This window comes from Lycium ferocissimum, chromosome 10 (genome assembly GCF_029784015.1).
Source record: "Lycium ferocissimum isolate CSIRO_LF1 chromosome 10, AGI_CSIRO_Lferr_CH_V1, whole genome shotgun sequence".
Classification (NCBI taxonomy): Eukaryota; Viridiplantae; Streptophyta; class Magnoliopsida; order Solanales; family Solanaceae; genus Lycium; species Lycium ferocissimum.
In genome coordinates, this window is record NC_081351.1 from 32,022,406 (window position 1) to 32,038,687 (window position 16,282).

The 16,282-nt window shown below is 37.4% G+C and overlaps 2 protein-coding genes across 2 annotated transcripts; both read left to right on the forward strand.

Annotated features, from left to right (window-relative positions):
* The first annotated feature begins 1,131 nt into the window (after positions 1 to 1,131).
* Positions 1,132 to 15,828, forward strand: LOC132033420 (protein DCL, chloroplastic). Its single transcript, XM_059423394.1, has 3 exons — positions 1,132 to 1,476; positions 14,585 to 14,699; positions 15,284 to 15,828. The coding sequence occupies exons 1-3, from the start codon at positions 1,160 to 1,162 to the stop codon at positions 15,449 to 15,451; spliced, it is 600 nt and encodes a 199-aa protein (XP_059279377.1). The 5' UTR covers positions 1,132 to 1,159; the 3' UTR covers positions 15,452 to 15,828.
* LOC132033000 (uncharacterized) lies at positions 3,976 to 5,519 on the forward strand. The gene has a single exon (XM_059422835.1). It carries the CDS (start codon positions 3,976 to 3,978, stop codon positions 5,500 to 5,502), a length of 1,527 nt encoding a protein of 508 aa, XP_059278818.1. The 3' UTR covers positions 5,503 to 5,519.
* Positions 15,829 to 16,282: the final 454 nt, after the last annotated feature.

Consider the following 16,282-nt stretch of genomic DNA (forward strand, 5'->3'; position numbering starts at 1 on the left):
ATTGGTTTGGTTTTAGCTAAAAAAAGTCAAGCCGAACCAAATTGACCCAACATTACGTGTATTTGATTTTTAAAATATTTTATACATAAAAATATTTATTTGTAATGTAATTTATAAATATTTCCTAAATTGTTTTATAGTTTTTTTGTCTTCTATCATATTATTTTTAGCTTGAACTTAGAATTTTGAATGCCAATAAGTTTTATATCCCATGGATGTTAGTAACTCAAATAAAGTCCAAATCAAAACCAACTCAACACTAATGCTAACAAAAGAAATTTCAATTCTAACACTAGGAATGACATTAATGTTGAATATCTATTTTTTAGTTTTGCATAATTGGTTTAGAACGTAAATATACATAGCTTAATTTTTTTCTTTATCATGTAATTAATACTTATTGGCAGTACTTATTTTAGCATAACTTAGTATTTAGATTAAAGTCATTTTCTTTATGGCTTATTAATTAGCAATACTTATTTTAACCGATTTTTTTTGTTATTGAATATTTTAATACGATATCATCACCCATCTCACATTTTGTGTTATTTTCTTAAGAAATACCTTAGTTATATAGTTGTATCTTACTAGGACTAAAGAAATATTTGAAGTAAAAATCATATATTTTATATGAAGAAAAACCCGAAAAAACTGAATAACCCGAAAAAATGCAAGTTGAAAAATCCGAATTTTATTAGTTTGCTTTGATTTATAAATTAAAAAACCCGACACATTTAGTTTGATTTGGTATTTGAAAAATCCGAACTAATTCGGTCCATGTACACCCCTACCAACGATCAAAACAATCCTTCAAAAAAAAAATGATAGTGTTGCATAAATTGAGATGGAGTTTGTAGCAATTATCATAAACACATCGACCTATTTGATGACAAAAATTTTGCCGTTTGGCCATAAAAATTTTTCACTTTTTTCAGGAATTTTTTTTCACTTTTTTCTCCTTTGGGCGTTTGGCCATAAATATTCCGAATACAACTTCAAATTGTATTTCGAAATATCAAAAACTTAAAAAATTTACTTTTTTTTTTTACTTTTTTACAACTATATTTTATGAAAAATTATAATTTTAAAAATTATGGTCAAACGCCTACTAAGTTTTAACCCTTGAAGAGTGAAGACAGAATCCAAGGGGTGTGTAACAATGGCTGCTCCGCTACTCCTCAGAGGTTTACCTCTTTGCCGCATTCGCTTCTGTAAATATCAACGCCTCCACTATCCTAGCTCCCTTTTAGTTTCTCCGAGTCGGCTCTTTTCAACTGCTTCCGAGTCAGCTCAGCCGTTCGATGAAGCCGGGTCAGATAGGGACCCGACTACTGCCGTGTTAACCGCTAAAGACCCGCCCAAGTACCCGATATGGCCTGACCCGGATTACAGAAAATGGAAAGACCAAGAAACTCAGATACTCAAAGATATTGAACCCCTTATTTTCCTGGCTAAGGAAATTATCCACTCTGATAGGTCTGTCTTCTTCTTTACTAATTTGCAATTAATTCTGCTCTCTGAATTTACTTGGTAATCTTTTCATTTTTGGGCGTCTCAAAATTTGATTCATACCATTTTTAATCATTATGTTTACGTAGTAATTTTTTTTTTTTTTTTTGACAATATCATATATGCATACGTTGCTTGCCGCGAGGATTTCTTTTCCGTACTAGGAGTATTATTATCTTTGTGCATTCGCTTATTTTTTCGATCTCTAATACAACTTGATTATTTCTTGCACTTCATTTATCATATTATATGTTGCTATTATTGTTATTATTAATAGCACCTTCTCTTGAGCCGAGGGTCTATCAGAAACAGCCTCCGGTAAGGTCTGTGTACACTCTACCCTACACGGACCCCACCTGATGGGATTATACAGGGTATGTTGTTGTTGTTGTATATGCATGTCAATTTAATATGTTAAAACTCATTAACTATCAAATACTAGGAGCGAATTGTTTTTCCTAGTAGTTTATCAGGCTATTTAGTTCATAATTTACTCATTTTAGCTTGTTGTTGGTTGAATGTGACTTCATGCCTGCTTTGTGTTTGTGAAAATGGAACCCTGTAATATTTAGTTGAGTATGTGATACAAGGGTGTGACTTGATTCATTTTCCTATAGAAATTATGAGCCAACTAAGAGAGATCGAACAATTCGTTAAAACAGTGAGAGGCACTCTCATCAGGGAGGGCAACAAGATATTATCGCTTTTTCTCAAGGCTATTTTTTTTAGTCTATCCTATGGCTCTAGAGTTTGGAAAATTACAGGGGTTGCTCAATGAAGTTGGTGGCCTAAAGACAAATATACTAAAAGGTCATAAACTTATTCGTAAAATTCATACAATAAGGAGACACAAAAGATATAGTTAGAACCCTGTCCCTTAACTAGCTATATAAAGGAGAGCTGGCCCTTTTGCTATTTTACTTTTGTAACTACTATGCATCTGCTTGATGCCTGCAATGAAATCATTTACTTCATCAAAAAAAAATAAATAAAAAAAAAATGGAGATACAGTTAGAACTTTCATCTAGCGGTAAGAGCGCAATGTGTGGCATGTGAGTTCGGCGCAAGTCACCTTTTCAAACTCTATCGTAGATAAAACTATGGTATTTTAGTGGAGACACCGAGTTTCAAACCTTGCGCCACTTGCCCTCAGGAATTTCTCGATTAGAAAAGATGAGACACAAAAGTTTGTTTTCTGATGTATGAACCAAGTATGACAAAATGAAATAGCTGATTCAGAGAAACCAAGTTGAAATTAGAAAGTGAAATTGTCAAAAACATGCAAAAGAAATGAGTGAACATAACGGAGGAGAAATAGAATTGGAGAGGAAGGTAAATACATTGCTTAATTTAATGAGAGAAAAAGTTTGCCGTTATTTACTCACGCATCTATACAACCTCAACCAAATTAAAAATAACGTTAAACTTTTGAAATCTTTTATTGATAATAATTATATAAATTATACTCCCTTCGATCCTTATCGGGCACCTGGTGCAAGAAATTGTCTTTAGAGGTCAAAAATTTCCTAGACTAGCAAGTGTGTTTCAGCAGCTGAATTGGTATACATAGGGTAGTAAGTCATAGATGAGCATAAGAACATCTTGAAGGTTGGGACAATGTCCAACCTCAGGTTATTTGCGTTGTAACTGTTTTCACTTGGTAATGAAATCATTTTATTGCAAAAATAAAAATAAAAAAAATACTCCCTTCGATCCACATTATTTGATGTTTTACCTTTTCATTTTGGTTCAAAATAAGCGGTGATTTACATAATCAAGAAGGTATTTTTTTTCTTTCTATCAAATCTACCCTTATTTACACATTCTAAAGAACTATTTCAATTACAATTTCCTTTGAGTACATTAAATAGTTACACTTACTATTTCTTCAAAGGCATTTGATATGCACATAATATTATGTCATATTACTTTCACTTAGAATTTAGAAAGGTGCACATAATATTATGACACCTCAAATCCCTATGCTCTTTATACTTATCAACTTAGAAAGATGCAAATTTAATTAAGGGTAATTTGTTAAAATTGTTGATGGGGAGCCTTGGAGCAACGGTAAAGTTGTTTGTGTGTGACTTATAGGTCGCTGGTTCAAGCCTTGGAAGCATCCCCTAGTGCTTGCATTAAGGCAGGCTATCTACATCACACTCCTTGGGTGCCGCCTTTCTATGGACCCTGCTAGCGCAGGATGCCCTTAGTCAAAAAATTTCTCTGTGTCCAGGAGTAAGTATTTTCTTAAGGGGTGTGTCAAAAGGCAAAAACAACAAATAATATGGACCGGAGGGAGTACTTCTAGCAACTAATAAAAAAATTACCCTTAATTAGATTTTCATCTTTTTAAATTGATAAGCATAAAAAGCATAGGGATTTGAATTGTATGACATAATATTATGGCATCTTTCTAAGTGAAAGTAATATGGCATAATCATGGAGGGTTAAATAAAAATAGAAATGGCTAAGAGAGGTCGAGGAAGGCCTCGGAAGGATGAACCAGCAGCCATCGCGACAAAGGACACTCCACTACAAACTATACAAGCTCTGATTTCTGGTGGAAAGGAGCAATCGATGAATAAGGGTACTATAACTCCGAATAGGGAAGCAACGTTGAAGTCAACTGGAAAAACCTCGGGGATTCCAAAGCTGACACCACCAGATATGGCAGCAACACCGACATCAACTGCTAGCAAAAACCCAATATTAGGATCTGCCATTGCAATGGAGAAACCAAGGGAAACGAGATCCATTGGGGGTGTCACTCCTATGCAATTGATGGCGGTAAAGGAAACTAGAGAGGAGCAAAAGCCAGCTCAACAACCGGAGGAGGGAAATATGAGGCAAACCCGCACTTGGACTAGTTTGTTTGCAAATAATCGGAATGCGGCAAATGGTATGCCCCTTTCTTTTATTCCCCCGATTATTGTTGATGGGGAACCAATGGTGGTAATTGAGAGCAGCGAGACAGCTGCACAAACTAAGGAATGGTCAAATGCTTTGATACTGTATGTTATGGGGGAAACACCTTCTTTTAGTTTTATGAAAAAATACATTGCTAAAAATTGGACTGGTGTAGCTGAGCCTAGGGTGTATTGGCATGAGGAGGGGTATTACATAGTGAAATTCCGGTGCATAGAGGACAGGGATGAAATACTGTACTCCGGACCTTATACACTTAACAGCAGGCCGCTAATCTTAACACCATGGACCCCAAATTTTGACTTCCAGCAAGATTTTCCCAGAACTATGCCATTGTGGGTAAGATTTCCGAATCTGCCCCTAAATCACTGGGGGCCTGGTCCTTTGAGTAAAATAGCTAGCAGATTGGGGGAACCTATGTTTGCAGATGAATGCACAAAAAAACAGACCTATCTCTCCTTTGCTAGGGTCCTAGTTGATGTGGATATTACTCAGGATCTACCAAGAGAAATTGTAGTAACTGATGAGAATGGACAAACGTTTACTCAGGGTGTGGAATTTGATTGGAAACCTCTATTCTGTAAGTATTGTATACAGCATGGGCATGAGTGCAAAGAGGATCCAAAGCAGCCTACAAATCAGAAGAAGGGAAACCGAATGCAACACCCACAAAAAGGGGAAAAGAGAGGCTACAAAGGTTATGAAAAACCTGTGCAGCAATGGGTTGGAAAGCCAGGGCCAGTACAGTTACCAGGGGTTGTAATCAAGCCAGTAAATGTTCAGCAGGACACCCAGAGAGTTGAGGCTACTGAGGGGAAGGATAAGCAAAAAGTAATAACTCAACCAGAAGGAAACAAAGAGGAATGGCCAGCACTGCCAACTATATATGTGACACCACTACCTGGAGGATCATCTGGAGCTTCAAGCTCACATGTGGATAGTATGGGTAGCATGTCCTTTGGTGCTGCTCATAAAGGGGAAAGCTCCCCATTGGTAACTGGTGCTATGGTAACAGTGAAACTGGGATTGCCTCCAGAGGGAGGGGAACCACCAACTTGCCAATGAAGTGGATTTTCTGGAATGTGAGGGGCCTAAATAAGCCCTTCAAACAGAGGGAAATGGGGGAGTATCTGAAAAAATATAAGGTTAGTTTGGCTGGGCTGATAGAAACAAAAGTTAAGGAACAAAAATCCATTGCTTGTGTAAATAAAATGGCTAAGGGGTGGAAGTTTATTCACAACTATACTCATGCGAACAATGGAAGAATATGGGTAATTTGGAAAGAAGCAGAAATGGGAGTCACAGTACAGGAAACCCATGGACAGTATGTTCATTGCCTAATCACTGATAGAAGTACTGATTTTACCTGCACTATGACAGTGGTATATGGCAGCAACAATCCTGAAGAAAGGAAAGAGCTATGGGAGGGTTTACTTCGATTGGGAGCAACTATAACAACCCCATGGTGCATATGTGGGGACTTTAATTCCCCTCTATCAAGTGAAGATCGAACTGGTGGCAATCCAGTAGCTGATGCTGAGACTAGAGACTTTCAGAATGTTGTAAATACACTGGTGTTAGCGGACATGAAAGCAACAGGAAGAATTTTCACATGGACAAATGGGCATATCTGGAGCAAAATAGATAGGGCTTTATGCAATGCTGAATGGGTAGTACAATATGGGGCCATCACTGCACAATACCAGGAGAATCATTTTTCTGACCATTCACCAATTCACATTGCTATATCTAGAGCTGGCAATCTTAACAGGAAACCTTTTAGATTTCTTAACATCCTAACCAAGGAGGAGCAATTTTTGCACATTGTGGAGTCAAATTGGCAGCAACAAGTCCAAGGTACTGCTATGTATAGGCTATGGTGCAAGCTGAATTACTGTAAGGAACCACTGAAAAAGCTAAAAACTGATAGATTGGGAAGCATTGATAGTAGAATTGAGGAATTCAGATGGAAGCTTGAAACAATTCAAAACCATATTACAACATCACCAACCCCAGAATTGATGGCACAAGAGAAGATAGCTATGGGTGAATTCACAAAATGGATGAATATCCAGGAAAAGGTGTTAAGGCAAAAATCTAAAGCTCATTGGATAAAGGAAGGGGATGGAAATAATAGGTATTTTTTCAACTGTATGAAGGCTAGAGCAAGCTCAAATTCCATCTCACTCCTCAAAGACTCAACAGGAAATATACTACAGAGGCATACAGAGATTGAAACTGAAATTCTCAACTTCTATAAGGATTTACTAGGTTCTGCTGCAACCAGGATACCAGATGTGAACCTAAATATCTTAAGACAAGGGCCTACATTGAACATACAACAACAACAGGATATGTGCACCAACATTACAAGAGAAGAGATAAAACAAGCTCTGTTTGGCATTGAGGACAATAAAGCCCCAGGTATTGATGGATTCAGTGCACTATTTTTCAAGAAGGCATGGCATATTGTGCAGCATGATGTATATGAAGCAGTTCTGGAATTCTTTCACCAGAACAAACTACTTAGAGCTGCAAACAACACATTAATTACACTGGTCCCTAAGAAATCCCATCCTGAGACAATGAAAGATTATAGACCCATAGCTTGTTGCTCCGTAATATATAAAATCATTTCCAAAGTTATCTCTGAAAGAATAAAAGGGGTCATTGATGGTATTGTGGGACACTGCCAGTCTGCATTCATCCCAGGGAGACTAATTTCTGACAACATCATACTGAGCCATGAACTTGTCAAGGGGTATACTAGAAAGCAGTTGTCTCCTAGGTGCATGATAAAAGTGGATTTGCAGAAAGCCTATGATTCGGTGGAGTGGCACTTCATTGAACAGATGCTGAAAGGTTTGGGATTCCCAAGGAAAATGGTACTATGGATCATGAACTGTATTCAAACTGTCAGCTACACATTTATGGTGAATGGGGAAATGACTAATACAATGAAAGCACGAAGGGGATTACGACAGGGAGACCCCATGTCACCATACATTTTTGTGTTACTGATGGAGTATTTAAATAGATGTTTGAATGGCTTACGCAGAGACCCTGATTTTAACTACCATCCAAGGTGCCAGAAGCTAGGAATTACACATCTTTGCTTTGCAGATGACTTGCTTTTGTTTGCTAGAGGAGACTTGCAATCTGTGATGTTATTAAAGGACAAGTTTGCCTTATTTACTGAAGCTTCGGGATTGAAAGCAAATTTGAACAAAAGTGAAGTGTATTTTGGAGGAGTGGATATAGCAACTAAACAGGCCATTTTGGAGACACTGGGATATGAGGAAGGAGAGCTTCCATTCAAATACTTGGGAGTGCCCCTTTCAACCAAGAGATTAACTATCCAACAGTGCAAACCTTTGGTAGACAAGATTACTACAAAAATCACAAGCTGGATGGCCAAATACCTCTCCTATGCTGGGAGACTTCAATTGATCAAAACTGTATTATTTGGGGTCCAGGCCTTCTGGTCTCAACTGTTTCTAATGCCTAAGAAAGTGATAAAACTGATTGAATCAGTCTGTCGAAGTTACTTGTGGGCTGGGGAGGCTACTGTTACAAAGAAGGCTTTGGTGGCGTGGGATAAAATATGCTTGCCCAAGAAAGCAGGAGGATTAAACATTTTAAATCTCAGAATATGGAATCAAGTAGCTATCTGCAAACTACTTTGGGCATTAAGTCAGAAAAAGGATAAGCTGTGGATAACTTGGATCCATACTTATTACATCAAGCAGCAAGACATATTTACAATGCAGATTCCAAAACAGGCAGCTTGGATGATAAGGAAGATTATGCAAATGAGAAAGTACTGGCCAGATTTGGGGGACACTAATAGCCTGATCATTAAGGAAAAATTTCATCTTGCTACTGCTTATACTAGAATGAGGGGTGAAGTATTGGATGTTGCTTGGAATAGTTTACTCTACCAGAACTTTGCTGAGCCAAAGCAGAACTTTACACTCTGGCTGAATCTTCATGGAAAACTGAGGACCAAGGACAAACTGATAAACTGGGGAATGGCAGTGGATGCAGACTGTGTGTTATGCAATAACATGCCAGAGACAAGAAACCATCTGTTCTTTGAATGTAGGTTCACAAATGATATTTGGCACAGTCTACTAACTTGGCAGCACTGGGATAGACGAATACAAGAGTGGGAGCTAGAATGGCAATGGGTCAAACAAAAGTCAAAAGGGAAGCATCCTGGGAAAGCACTCCTAAAAGCTAGCTTGGCCAGTGCTGTGTATGGGATATGGACGGAAAGGAACAGAAGAATCTTTCAACAGACGGAAACTACCAAGGAGCACATGCTGCATCAGATGAAGTTGCACCTATGTATTAGAGCTAGAGACAATATGCACTTGTTTAGCTATATCAGCTCCTTAGGAGCTTAGGCAGAACTGGTCGTACAAGTTAGGATATGCAGGCTAAGAGACATAGAGATCTGAACACTGAGAGGGATTTGGATTTGGTTAGTCCACCCTGATTTGTAATTATACACTTTGGTGATTAATAAAATTTCCTTTAATTGCCAAAAAAAAAAAATATGGCATAATCATATTCAATGCCTTTGAAGAAATAGTAAATCCTATTTAATATACTCATTGGAAATTGTAATTGAGAAAGACTTCTTTGGAATGTGTATATTTGAAAAGATAAAATTAATACCTTCTTGATTATGTAAAACAAATGAAAAGGTAAAGCACCACAAAATATGGACCAAGGGAGTAGAGTAGTTTCTTAAGGGGTGTGCCAAAGACAAAAGCACCAAATGATATGGACTGGTGAGAGTATGTATATAATAAAATAGTACATAGTATTTTTGGGGCTTCTAATAGTTGGGAGACTAAGGCAATGTCTTTATTTGCCTTACCCTTCAGCCGCCCCTGAAAAAGTATTATCCTTCTAGTCTTTGATGATTAAAATGTACAAGTCAAAATGCAGCTGATCTGTAAATAGGAAGGGGGGGTATGTGGATAGAAGAAAAAACAGCAAAGGAAGAAGAGCAGAAGTCTATGTGAATTCCAGCTTGAGGTGCCTAAGCTTTTTTTTTTTGTTTTGGGGGTACCGAAGATATTTTATTAATAACATAAGAAAACTCATACAGGGAGGACTGTCCTGGTGGGCGCAGTTAGATTACATACATAGCTACTTCTACTACTATTAGGTGCATTACTACCAGAGCCCCCAAGAGGAGGGCTTACATCTAGTACATCACCACATAAACTAGGTTGGGAACTACTACTAGGAATCTGACTGTGATAGTGTGATAACAACAGGGTGTTTGGTTTTGTGGGGTGGGCTCACTAGGTTTATAATAGATACTACGAGAAGCTATTCTGCCATCCGCATCTGCTTGTAGCAGTGGAATGATGAAGTCGGATGGTTCTTCAAAAAAGTGGATGGTGTTGCGTGTTTGCAGTTGGCAGCTGTAATTTGCTAGACTATCTGCTACATAGTTGGTCTCCCTGTATGAATGAGAGATGTCTGGATCAGCCAGCTGGTGCATATGTACCTGCAGTCATTTAACAAACTGTTAGTATGTGTTGCCGTTGATTTTACTAATGAAACGACTTCCTGTGCGTCAAAGCTGATAAGTAAAGGCGTGGGTTGGCGCTATAGAGCCAGCTGCAGTCCTCGTAAGAGGCCATATAGTTCCATATTGGAACTGGTGGCCTGTTGGATGTTGCCTGAGTACCCCAAGAGCCAGTGTCCACTGGAGTCGCAAAAGACACCACCATACCCATGCTTCCTGTGAGGGACTGCTGCGTCCGTATTGAGTTTGATATAGCTCACAGGCGGTCTAAGATTGGGCCAGCCAGTAAGTTGTTTTAACACCCAAAGAGTCACAAAAGCTTAGACAAATTCACCTGTAATTCCTTGCCATGTTAATTGGATAGATGAATGTGTAGACGCTGGCTTCAGAATCTCCCAAAAACAATGGCGAGACAATAAGCAATCAACAACTTTCTGTTCAAGAAAAAACACAAGCATCTATTCCGTTCACAAGAAAAAAACTAAACATATCTGATTACAAACATTAACAAATTTTTGTTCAAAGTTGATGTAAAAAAGTGTGTATTTTGCACACATGCATCCTACGTCATGGCTGGTAAGTTGTACTTGTGATCTATAGTCCCATTTCCTCCAGATGACAAATTAATGTAATTATGTCTCTTGATACCAGCTGAATGGATAGTGTATGTACAATGTCGGCTGATAATCAGAATAAGTTATTTTCAGCAACAGTTTTATTGTATAGTCTTTCAGTTCAAGATTTGGAAGGGGTAAATAAAAATTAGGGGCTCAGGGAAGGACATAATTGGCCTAAGGCCCCCATGTGTTGTGGCATAAACTCACCATTCATCTCATGCCTGTCTCAATGTGTTTTGCCTCATATCTTAAAATTTCATACCCAGCAAATTCAGAGTTAAGGTAAATATGTCTATTGTTGGTCATGTATTGGGAAATGAGCGACCTACGCATAGTACCCCGCTGAGAGAAATATGGTTAACATGTCTAAAGTCACCTTTACACCCAAGCGTTTGGCCTAGTGGTAAATGAAGTGGTTGAAAACCATGAGGTCTTAGGTTCAATTCTCAGCGGAAGTAAAAGCACTAAGCGGTTTCTTTCCATTTTTCCCAAGCCTTGGTGAAAAAGTTCCTCCGTACCTGTGCTGGTGTGAGGTAGAAGTTATCCTGTGAAATTAGTCGAGGTGCTCAAGCTGACCCGGACACCACGATGATTAAAAAAAAATGTCTGAAGTCCCCGAGTCATGATACAGTTGAAACTCACCAAACTCTGATGTGGAGTTCTTAGTGATAGTGTTGGTCCAATAATGGTTACATAATGAGCAGGGCACGCGAATGGTGATTGTTGATGTGGAATGAAATTGGACAAAGAAGAAAAATGCTTCTGTATAGATAGATTTAATTTAATATGAACAGCGTGAAGTAAGATAGATGTAACTAACTCTTAAATATTTTTGTTTTTTTAAAACGAAGAAGAATATAAATCTTAAAGATGATGAAACCCTCGCACCTTTCAAGGTCTCATATATCTCAAACAATTTACGAGGGCCATGCTCCTTGCCGAGGGCCCGTGCACCCCCGGGATTATTCAAAGAGACTTGCTTAATCAAAAAGATGATGAGCACGTTTAGGGATATATCTCACAGAGGCCATGCTAGACATTTTGAGCAGTTTGCTGCTCTTTGATAGAATGCTTTTACCAATCAAAAGAAAAAAGTTTAGGTGTAATATCTCTATAAGATGTTCTGATAAATAACTATCTCTGACGGACTGTTACCATTCTCAAAAAAAAAAAAAAAAAAAAAAAGGATCTCTAACAGGCAATTTAGGTGTAATATGATGGACAAGTTTACTTCTTGTCTCTTATAGTATTAATTTTAAAGGTTGTTTGAAGCAGCCTCTCTGCCCCACAAAAGGTAGAGGTAAGGTCTCCATACATCCTAGCCTCCCCAGACCCCACTGTGGGATTACACTGGATATGTTGTTGTTTGAAAGTCTAGTATGTTTTAGTTTTTATGATCTTATAATTCCAACTAGTCTTAGAAGAGTTTCTCAGTATCCTTGCTGCTAGATTTGTCATCGGTTTGAGTAATTAATAATTATCTTATGGTTTAGTTGTCATTCTTGAGGCATAAGGGTGCTACCAGAGCTTAATAGTACTCCAAGCTTTCATTTTGTACTTAATAGGTAAAAGTGTGTTTTTGACTTAGATTCCTTGTGTAACCTCTCTTATTCAGGTTGTTCTCGGACAGTCTAGGTGGATAGAATATACTCTTATTCTGCAACTTATTTTCACAAAATTAGAATGATGTCAACCAGGCTTAAACCAGGCTTAACGTTTTTTCTTTGACTACAGCTTCTCTTGCTATGCGTGAGACGTAATATTTTCTACGATCCATCTTTTCTCTACCAACTTACCATATTTTTCTGACCCTTTCAGTCTATTTCATATTAGGTCTGAATTGAGCTATAGGATTATCATTGTTACGTCTTACTCAAGTTCCTCATTCAAGAAAATACTCCTTTGTCATGCTACATGGATGTAGCTGATGGTTAAATGTATGCAAGTTTGTTAACGGTTTAGGGTACTTTGAAGAATCCGCATGAAAGACCTACATCCATTATACCACCTGTGTAACACGGACACGTCAAGGAAAATATAGGATCGATGTAGCAACTCTTTCCATAAGGGAATCTAGTATTCACAAGGAAATGAACAAACCAAGATTCTTAGATTTGTCCTGTGGCATGCAAGGATATTTGGATGCTATAGTTGCTAGATCATCATGGGTCATGTATATGAGAGATGAGGCTCAAAAGAAGAGCAAAAGTATATGAGTTTTGATTTGACGATGTTTTGCACTTTATTGTTAACTTCAAGATCCAGGAATCATGTGAGAAAAATTCTTTTCCTGATGGTATTCACTTAGTTTACAAAACCTGCCTGAGGAGAAAATTACAAATTATTTTGAACTTAGAAGTTTCTGAAAATATTGCAACTTATGAAGCAAATAGAAGCATAGGTACATAGGATGGATGAGAGAGCAAGCTGGTTAAGTATATTTGTGGAGATGCCTGCTTTGTACAAAAATAGCCTACCTATAATACATAATCAATTACTAGACAGATTGGCAGCCCGACTTGTACGTAATGAAAATACAGATCAAGGCAAATTCCCCAGCTAAGTAACTAACTCCTTTTTTGAACAGAAAAAAAAAAAAAAAAGGATTGAATTTGCCTTGATCTATATTTTCATTACGTACAAGTCGGGCTGCCAATCTGTCCAGTAATTGATTATGTATTATAGGTAGGCTATTTTTGTACAAAGCAGGCATCTCCACAAATATACTCAACCAGCTTGCTCTCTCATTCCTTTTTCTAATTAAGAAAGACGCAAATGCTCTTTCTTCTTACTCCCTCTCCATTCTTCTTATATAGCCTGTACCTCAAACTGTTGCACATTTTCGTTAATACTTGAACAGGATCACCGAACTCGGTGAGTCAACAAATTTGACGAGGTTCTACGTCTGCGAGTTGAACTCTTAGATTTTGATCGCATCCTTTGATGATTATTCAACGTAACAGAGCAGTAAACTATGAGATTTCTCATGCACTAAAGAACATTCCAATATCCAATACTGATAGCTTTACTGAGAAAAGGAATAGGTTTCAGCCGTCTTTCAGGATTTAGCTTGCTATAGAAAGCATGGAAATTAGAAAGAAGTACCCCCAAACCGCAAATTTATTGAAATAACGTCATAAAGCTTTGAGGTAAAATCCTACACTTGTAACTGGTACAAGAAAAACTAACTTTCTTTAAATTGGCTTCTCGTTGTGTTTCTTTTGTATTGTGTGACTTCCTACGCCAAGGTTTGATGTTTCTTCTTTACTTTCTGGTGTATAGCGATAGAAAATAATGGTTTAAATAAGTCTGAAGACTTAATTGGGAAGAGTAGAATTTTCAAGAATATCATTTCAATAAGCACTCTTTAGTCATTATCAATTTACCTTTTTCGGTAGTAACTACTATAGAAAGTGCTATCTAGCTTACTATAACTGAATAATCCTTCTTCCTCAGTGATAACTTGCTTCCCTCTGCCACTATTGTACACTTTAATTGAGTTTCAGTTCAAAATACAACAGTTGAACTGATTCATTAAAAACATAAATAAATAGGACTTCATTTGTTGATAGCTCATTTGATTTGTTATCCTCCTGGCCTAGATTTATTTTTGTTTTGTTGTTTTTCATCAAAACTTTGTGTTGGGTAATCTGCCGAACATGTTTTTTTGTGGTTAGTGCCAAGTTGAAGATAGATGTTCTCTCCAAAAATAGAAATATCATTGTTATGGAACATGTTGGTATTACCTGGAAATTTTCTGTCAAAGTTGCTTTCTTTAAAATGTCTATAAATTCACAATATAGTTACATAGGTATGGACTGGTTTTCTTTTTTATATTTTTTTAGGTTTCTGTCTTCTTGAAGGAAATTTTTGCACGTAATCTTCTATAAGATTATGTAAATCTGTATCTTTCTTGTCTGCATTCTGCAAAGACTTCATTATAGTGCTATGTCATTATCCTTTTTCTCTTCATTCCCAGGTATATGGACGGAGAACGTCTGACAGCAGAAGATGAGAAAATAGTGGTAGACAAGCTTCTTGCTTATCATCCCCATTCTGAAGATAAAATTGGATCTGGCCTCGACTCAATTATGGTTGGTCACATAGTTTGATGATACTTTGGTTGCTTGATCTTATTAATATTTTTTAATTAAGCTTCTTTTCAAGCGACTGGAATCTCTTGGTAGAGATTGAAAACTTCTTTTAGTTTGTTAGTTTAGCCTTTTGTCATCGTGCTGCATTGTAAATTATGTTAATTAATGTGTTTGGAGTTCTCATCTCAAACTATATTTGTCCATTGACTACTCACTCCATCCGGCAAATAGCATATGACAGGTCAGTCTGAACTATTGGATCTACTGAAGTGGAAGAGTGTCTTCCTTTGTGAATAACAGCCTTCCCTTGTATCCAAAGTAGACAGCCTTTGCAAAACTATAATCCACTTAATAGAAAAGGAAGCATGTCTTTGAAGCTTTCCTGAGTATTCCAACTTATTTTAAATTGGGCAAACTATTTTTAATATTTGAGGGAAAATGTTGACCTACTCATTGATCATTACAGTACTTCTTGTTAATCTGTTTGCTGGTTCTTAACCTAAGTACCATGTAAAGAGTCAAGACTTATGTAGCTGGTGATTAATTGTGTGTTATTGAGTTGACTAATAGCCTCTATTTTGTAGGTTGATCGGCATCCCCAGTTCAAACGGTCAAGGTGTCTCTTTGTCGTAAGAACAGACGGTGGATGGATAGACTTTTCCTACCAGAAGTGTCTGAGACAGTACATTCGAGATAAGTACCCTTCTTATGCCGAAAAATTCATAAAAGAACACTTCAAACGCGGTAGCTGAGTTTGTATTGGAAAGCCTCGCCTCACATAAATACTAAAGCTGGAAGCTGTTGGCATGTAGAGCCCTCATGGTGGGTCTTTGTCCTTGAAGGAACAAGAAAATGACGGATCTTATGAATGCTTGATGTGCGGCTAAAGGTGTTCATGGATTCAATGACAACAAATGACTTTCTGATACCTTTAGTCAATGTGGTAGATATTAGTTGACCAGCATTTCAAGTTTTATTTAGTGGAAGAAGAAAGTTGATGGAAATAAACGTTGATAAAGAGTATTATTCCATAGTAATTAGTTGGATTTGCTTGTAATGTTGACTGTCACTTCTTTTGATGAATCTCTGTCTCTATCTTCTTTAATTTCTGAAGGCACATTACCTGGCATAGTTGGTGTACACAAGTAAAAACTTGCATGCGGACCTTGTAGCTAAGACTAGCAACTTGTATTTATTTTGCCAAGTAATGAAGGTGCTAGATAGCAAGTTGTGCTGGTGATAGGTAGCAGGTACCCAATAGAATAGTCGAAGTGCTCGCTGTGATTGACATTATAGAAAATGGTAAGTGTTTGTATATTTTGGAGGAATGGTCAAACATGCAATTATGTTTCTCAGATTCAATCATGCAAGGGAAGTGTCATGATTGCCACCGAACTCATGCTCACTTGTACATCTCCAAACAAATTTTTCAAAAGGGGTAGCATGCCTTTTACACTTTTGACCGTAGGATCATGTCATGTGCATCAATTTGGATTGGCAAAGATAATACTACCTTTTTTCTGCCTAATAACTATGAATTGTATTGTGTGAAAATCAAGAAAAGTAGCCACTGCACGGTCTGT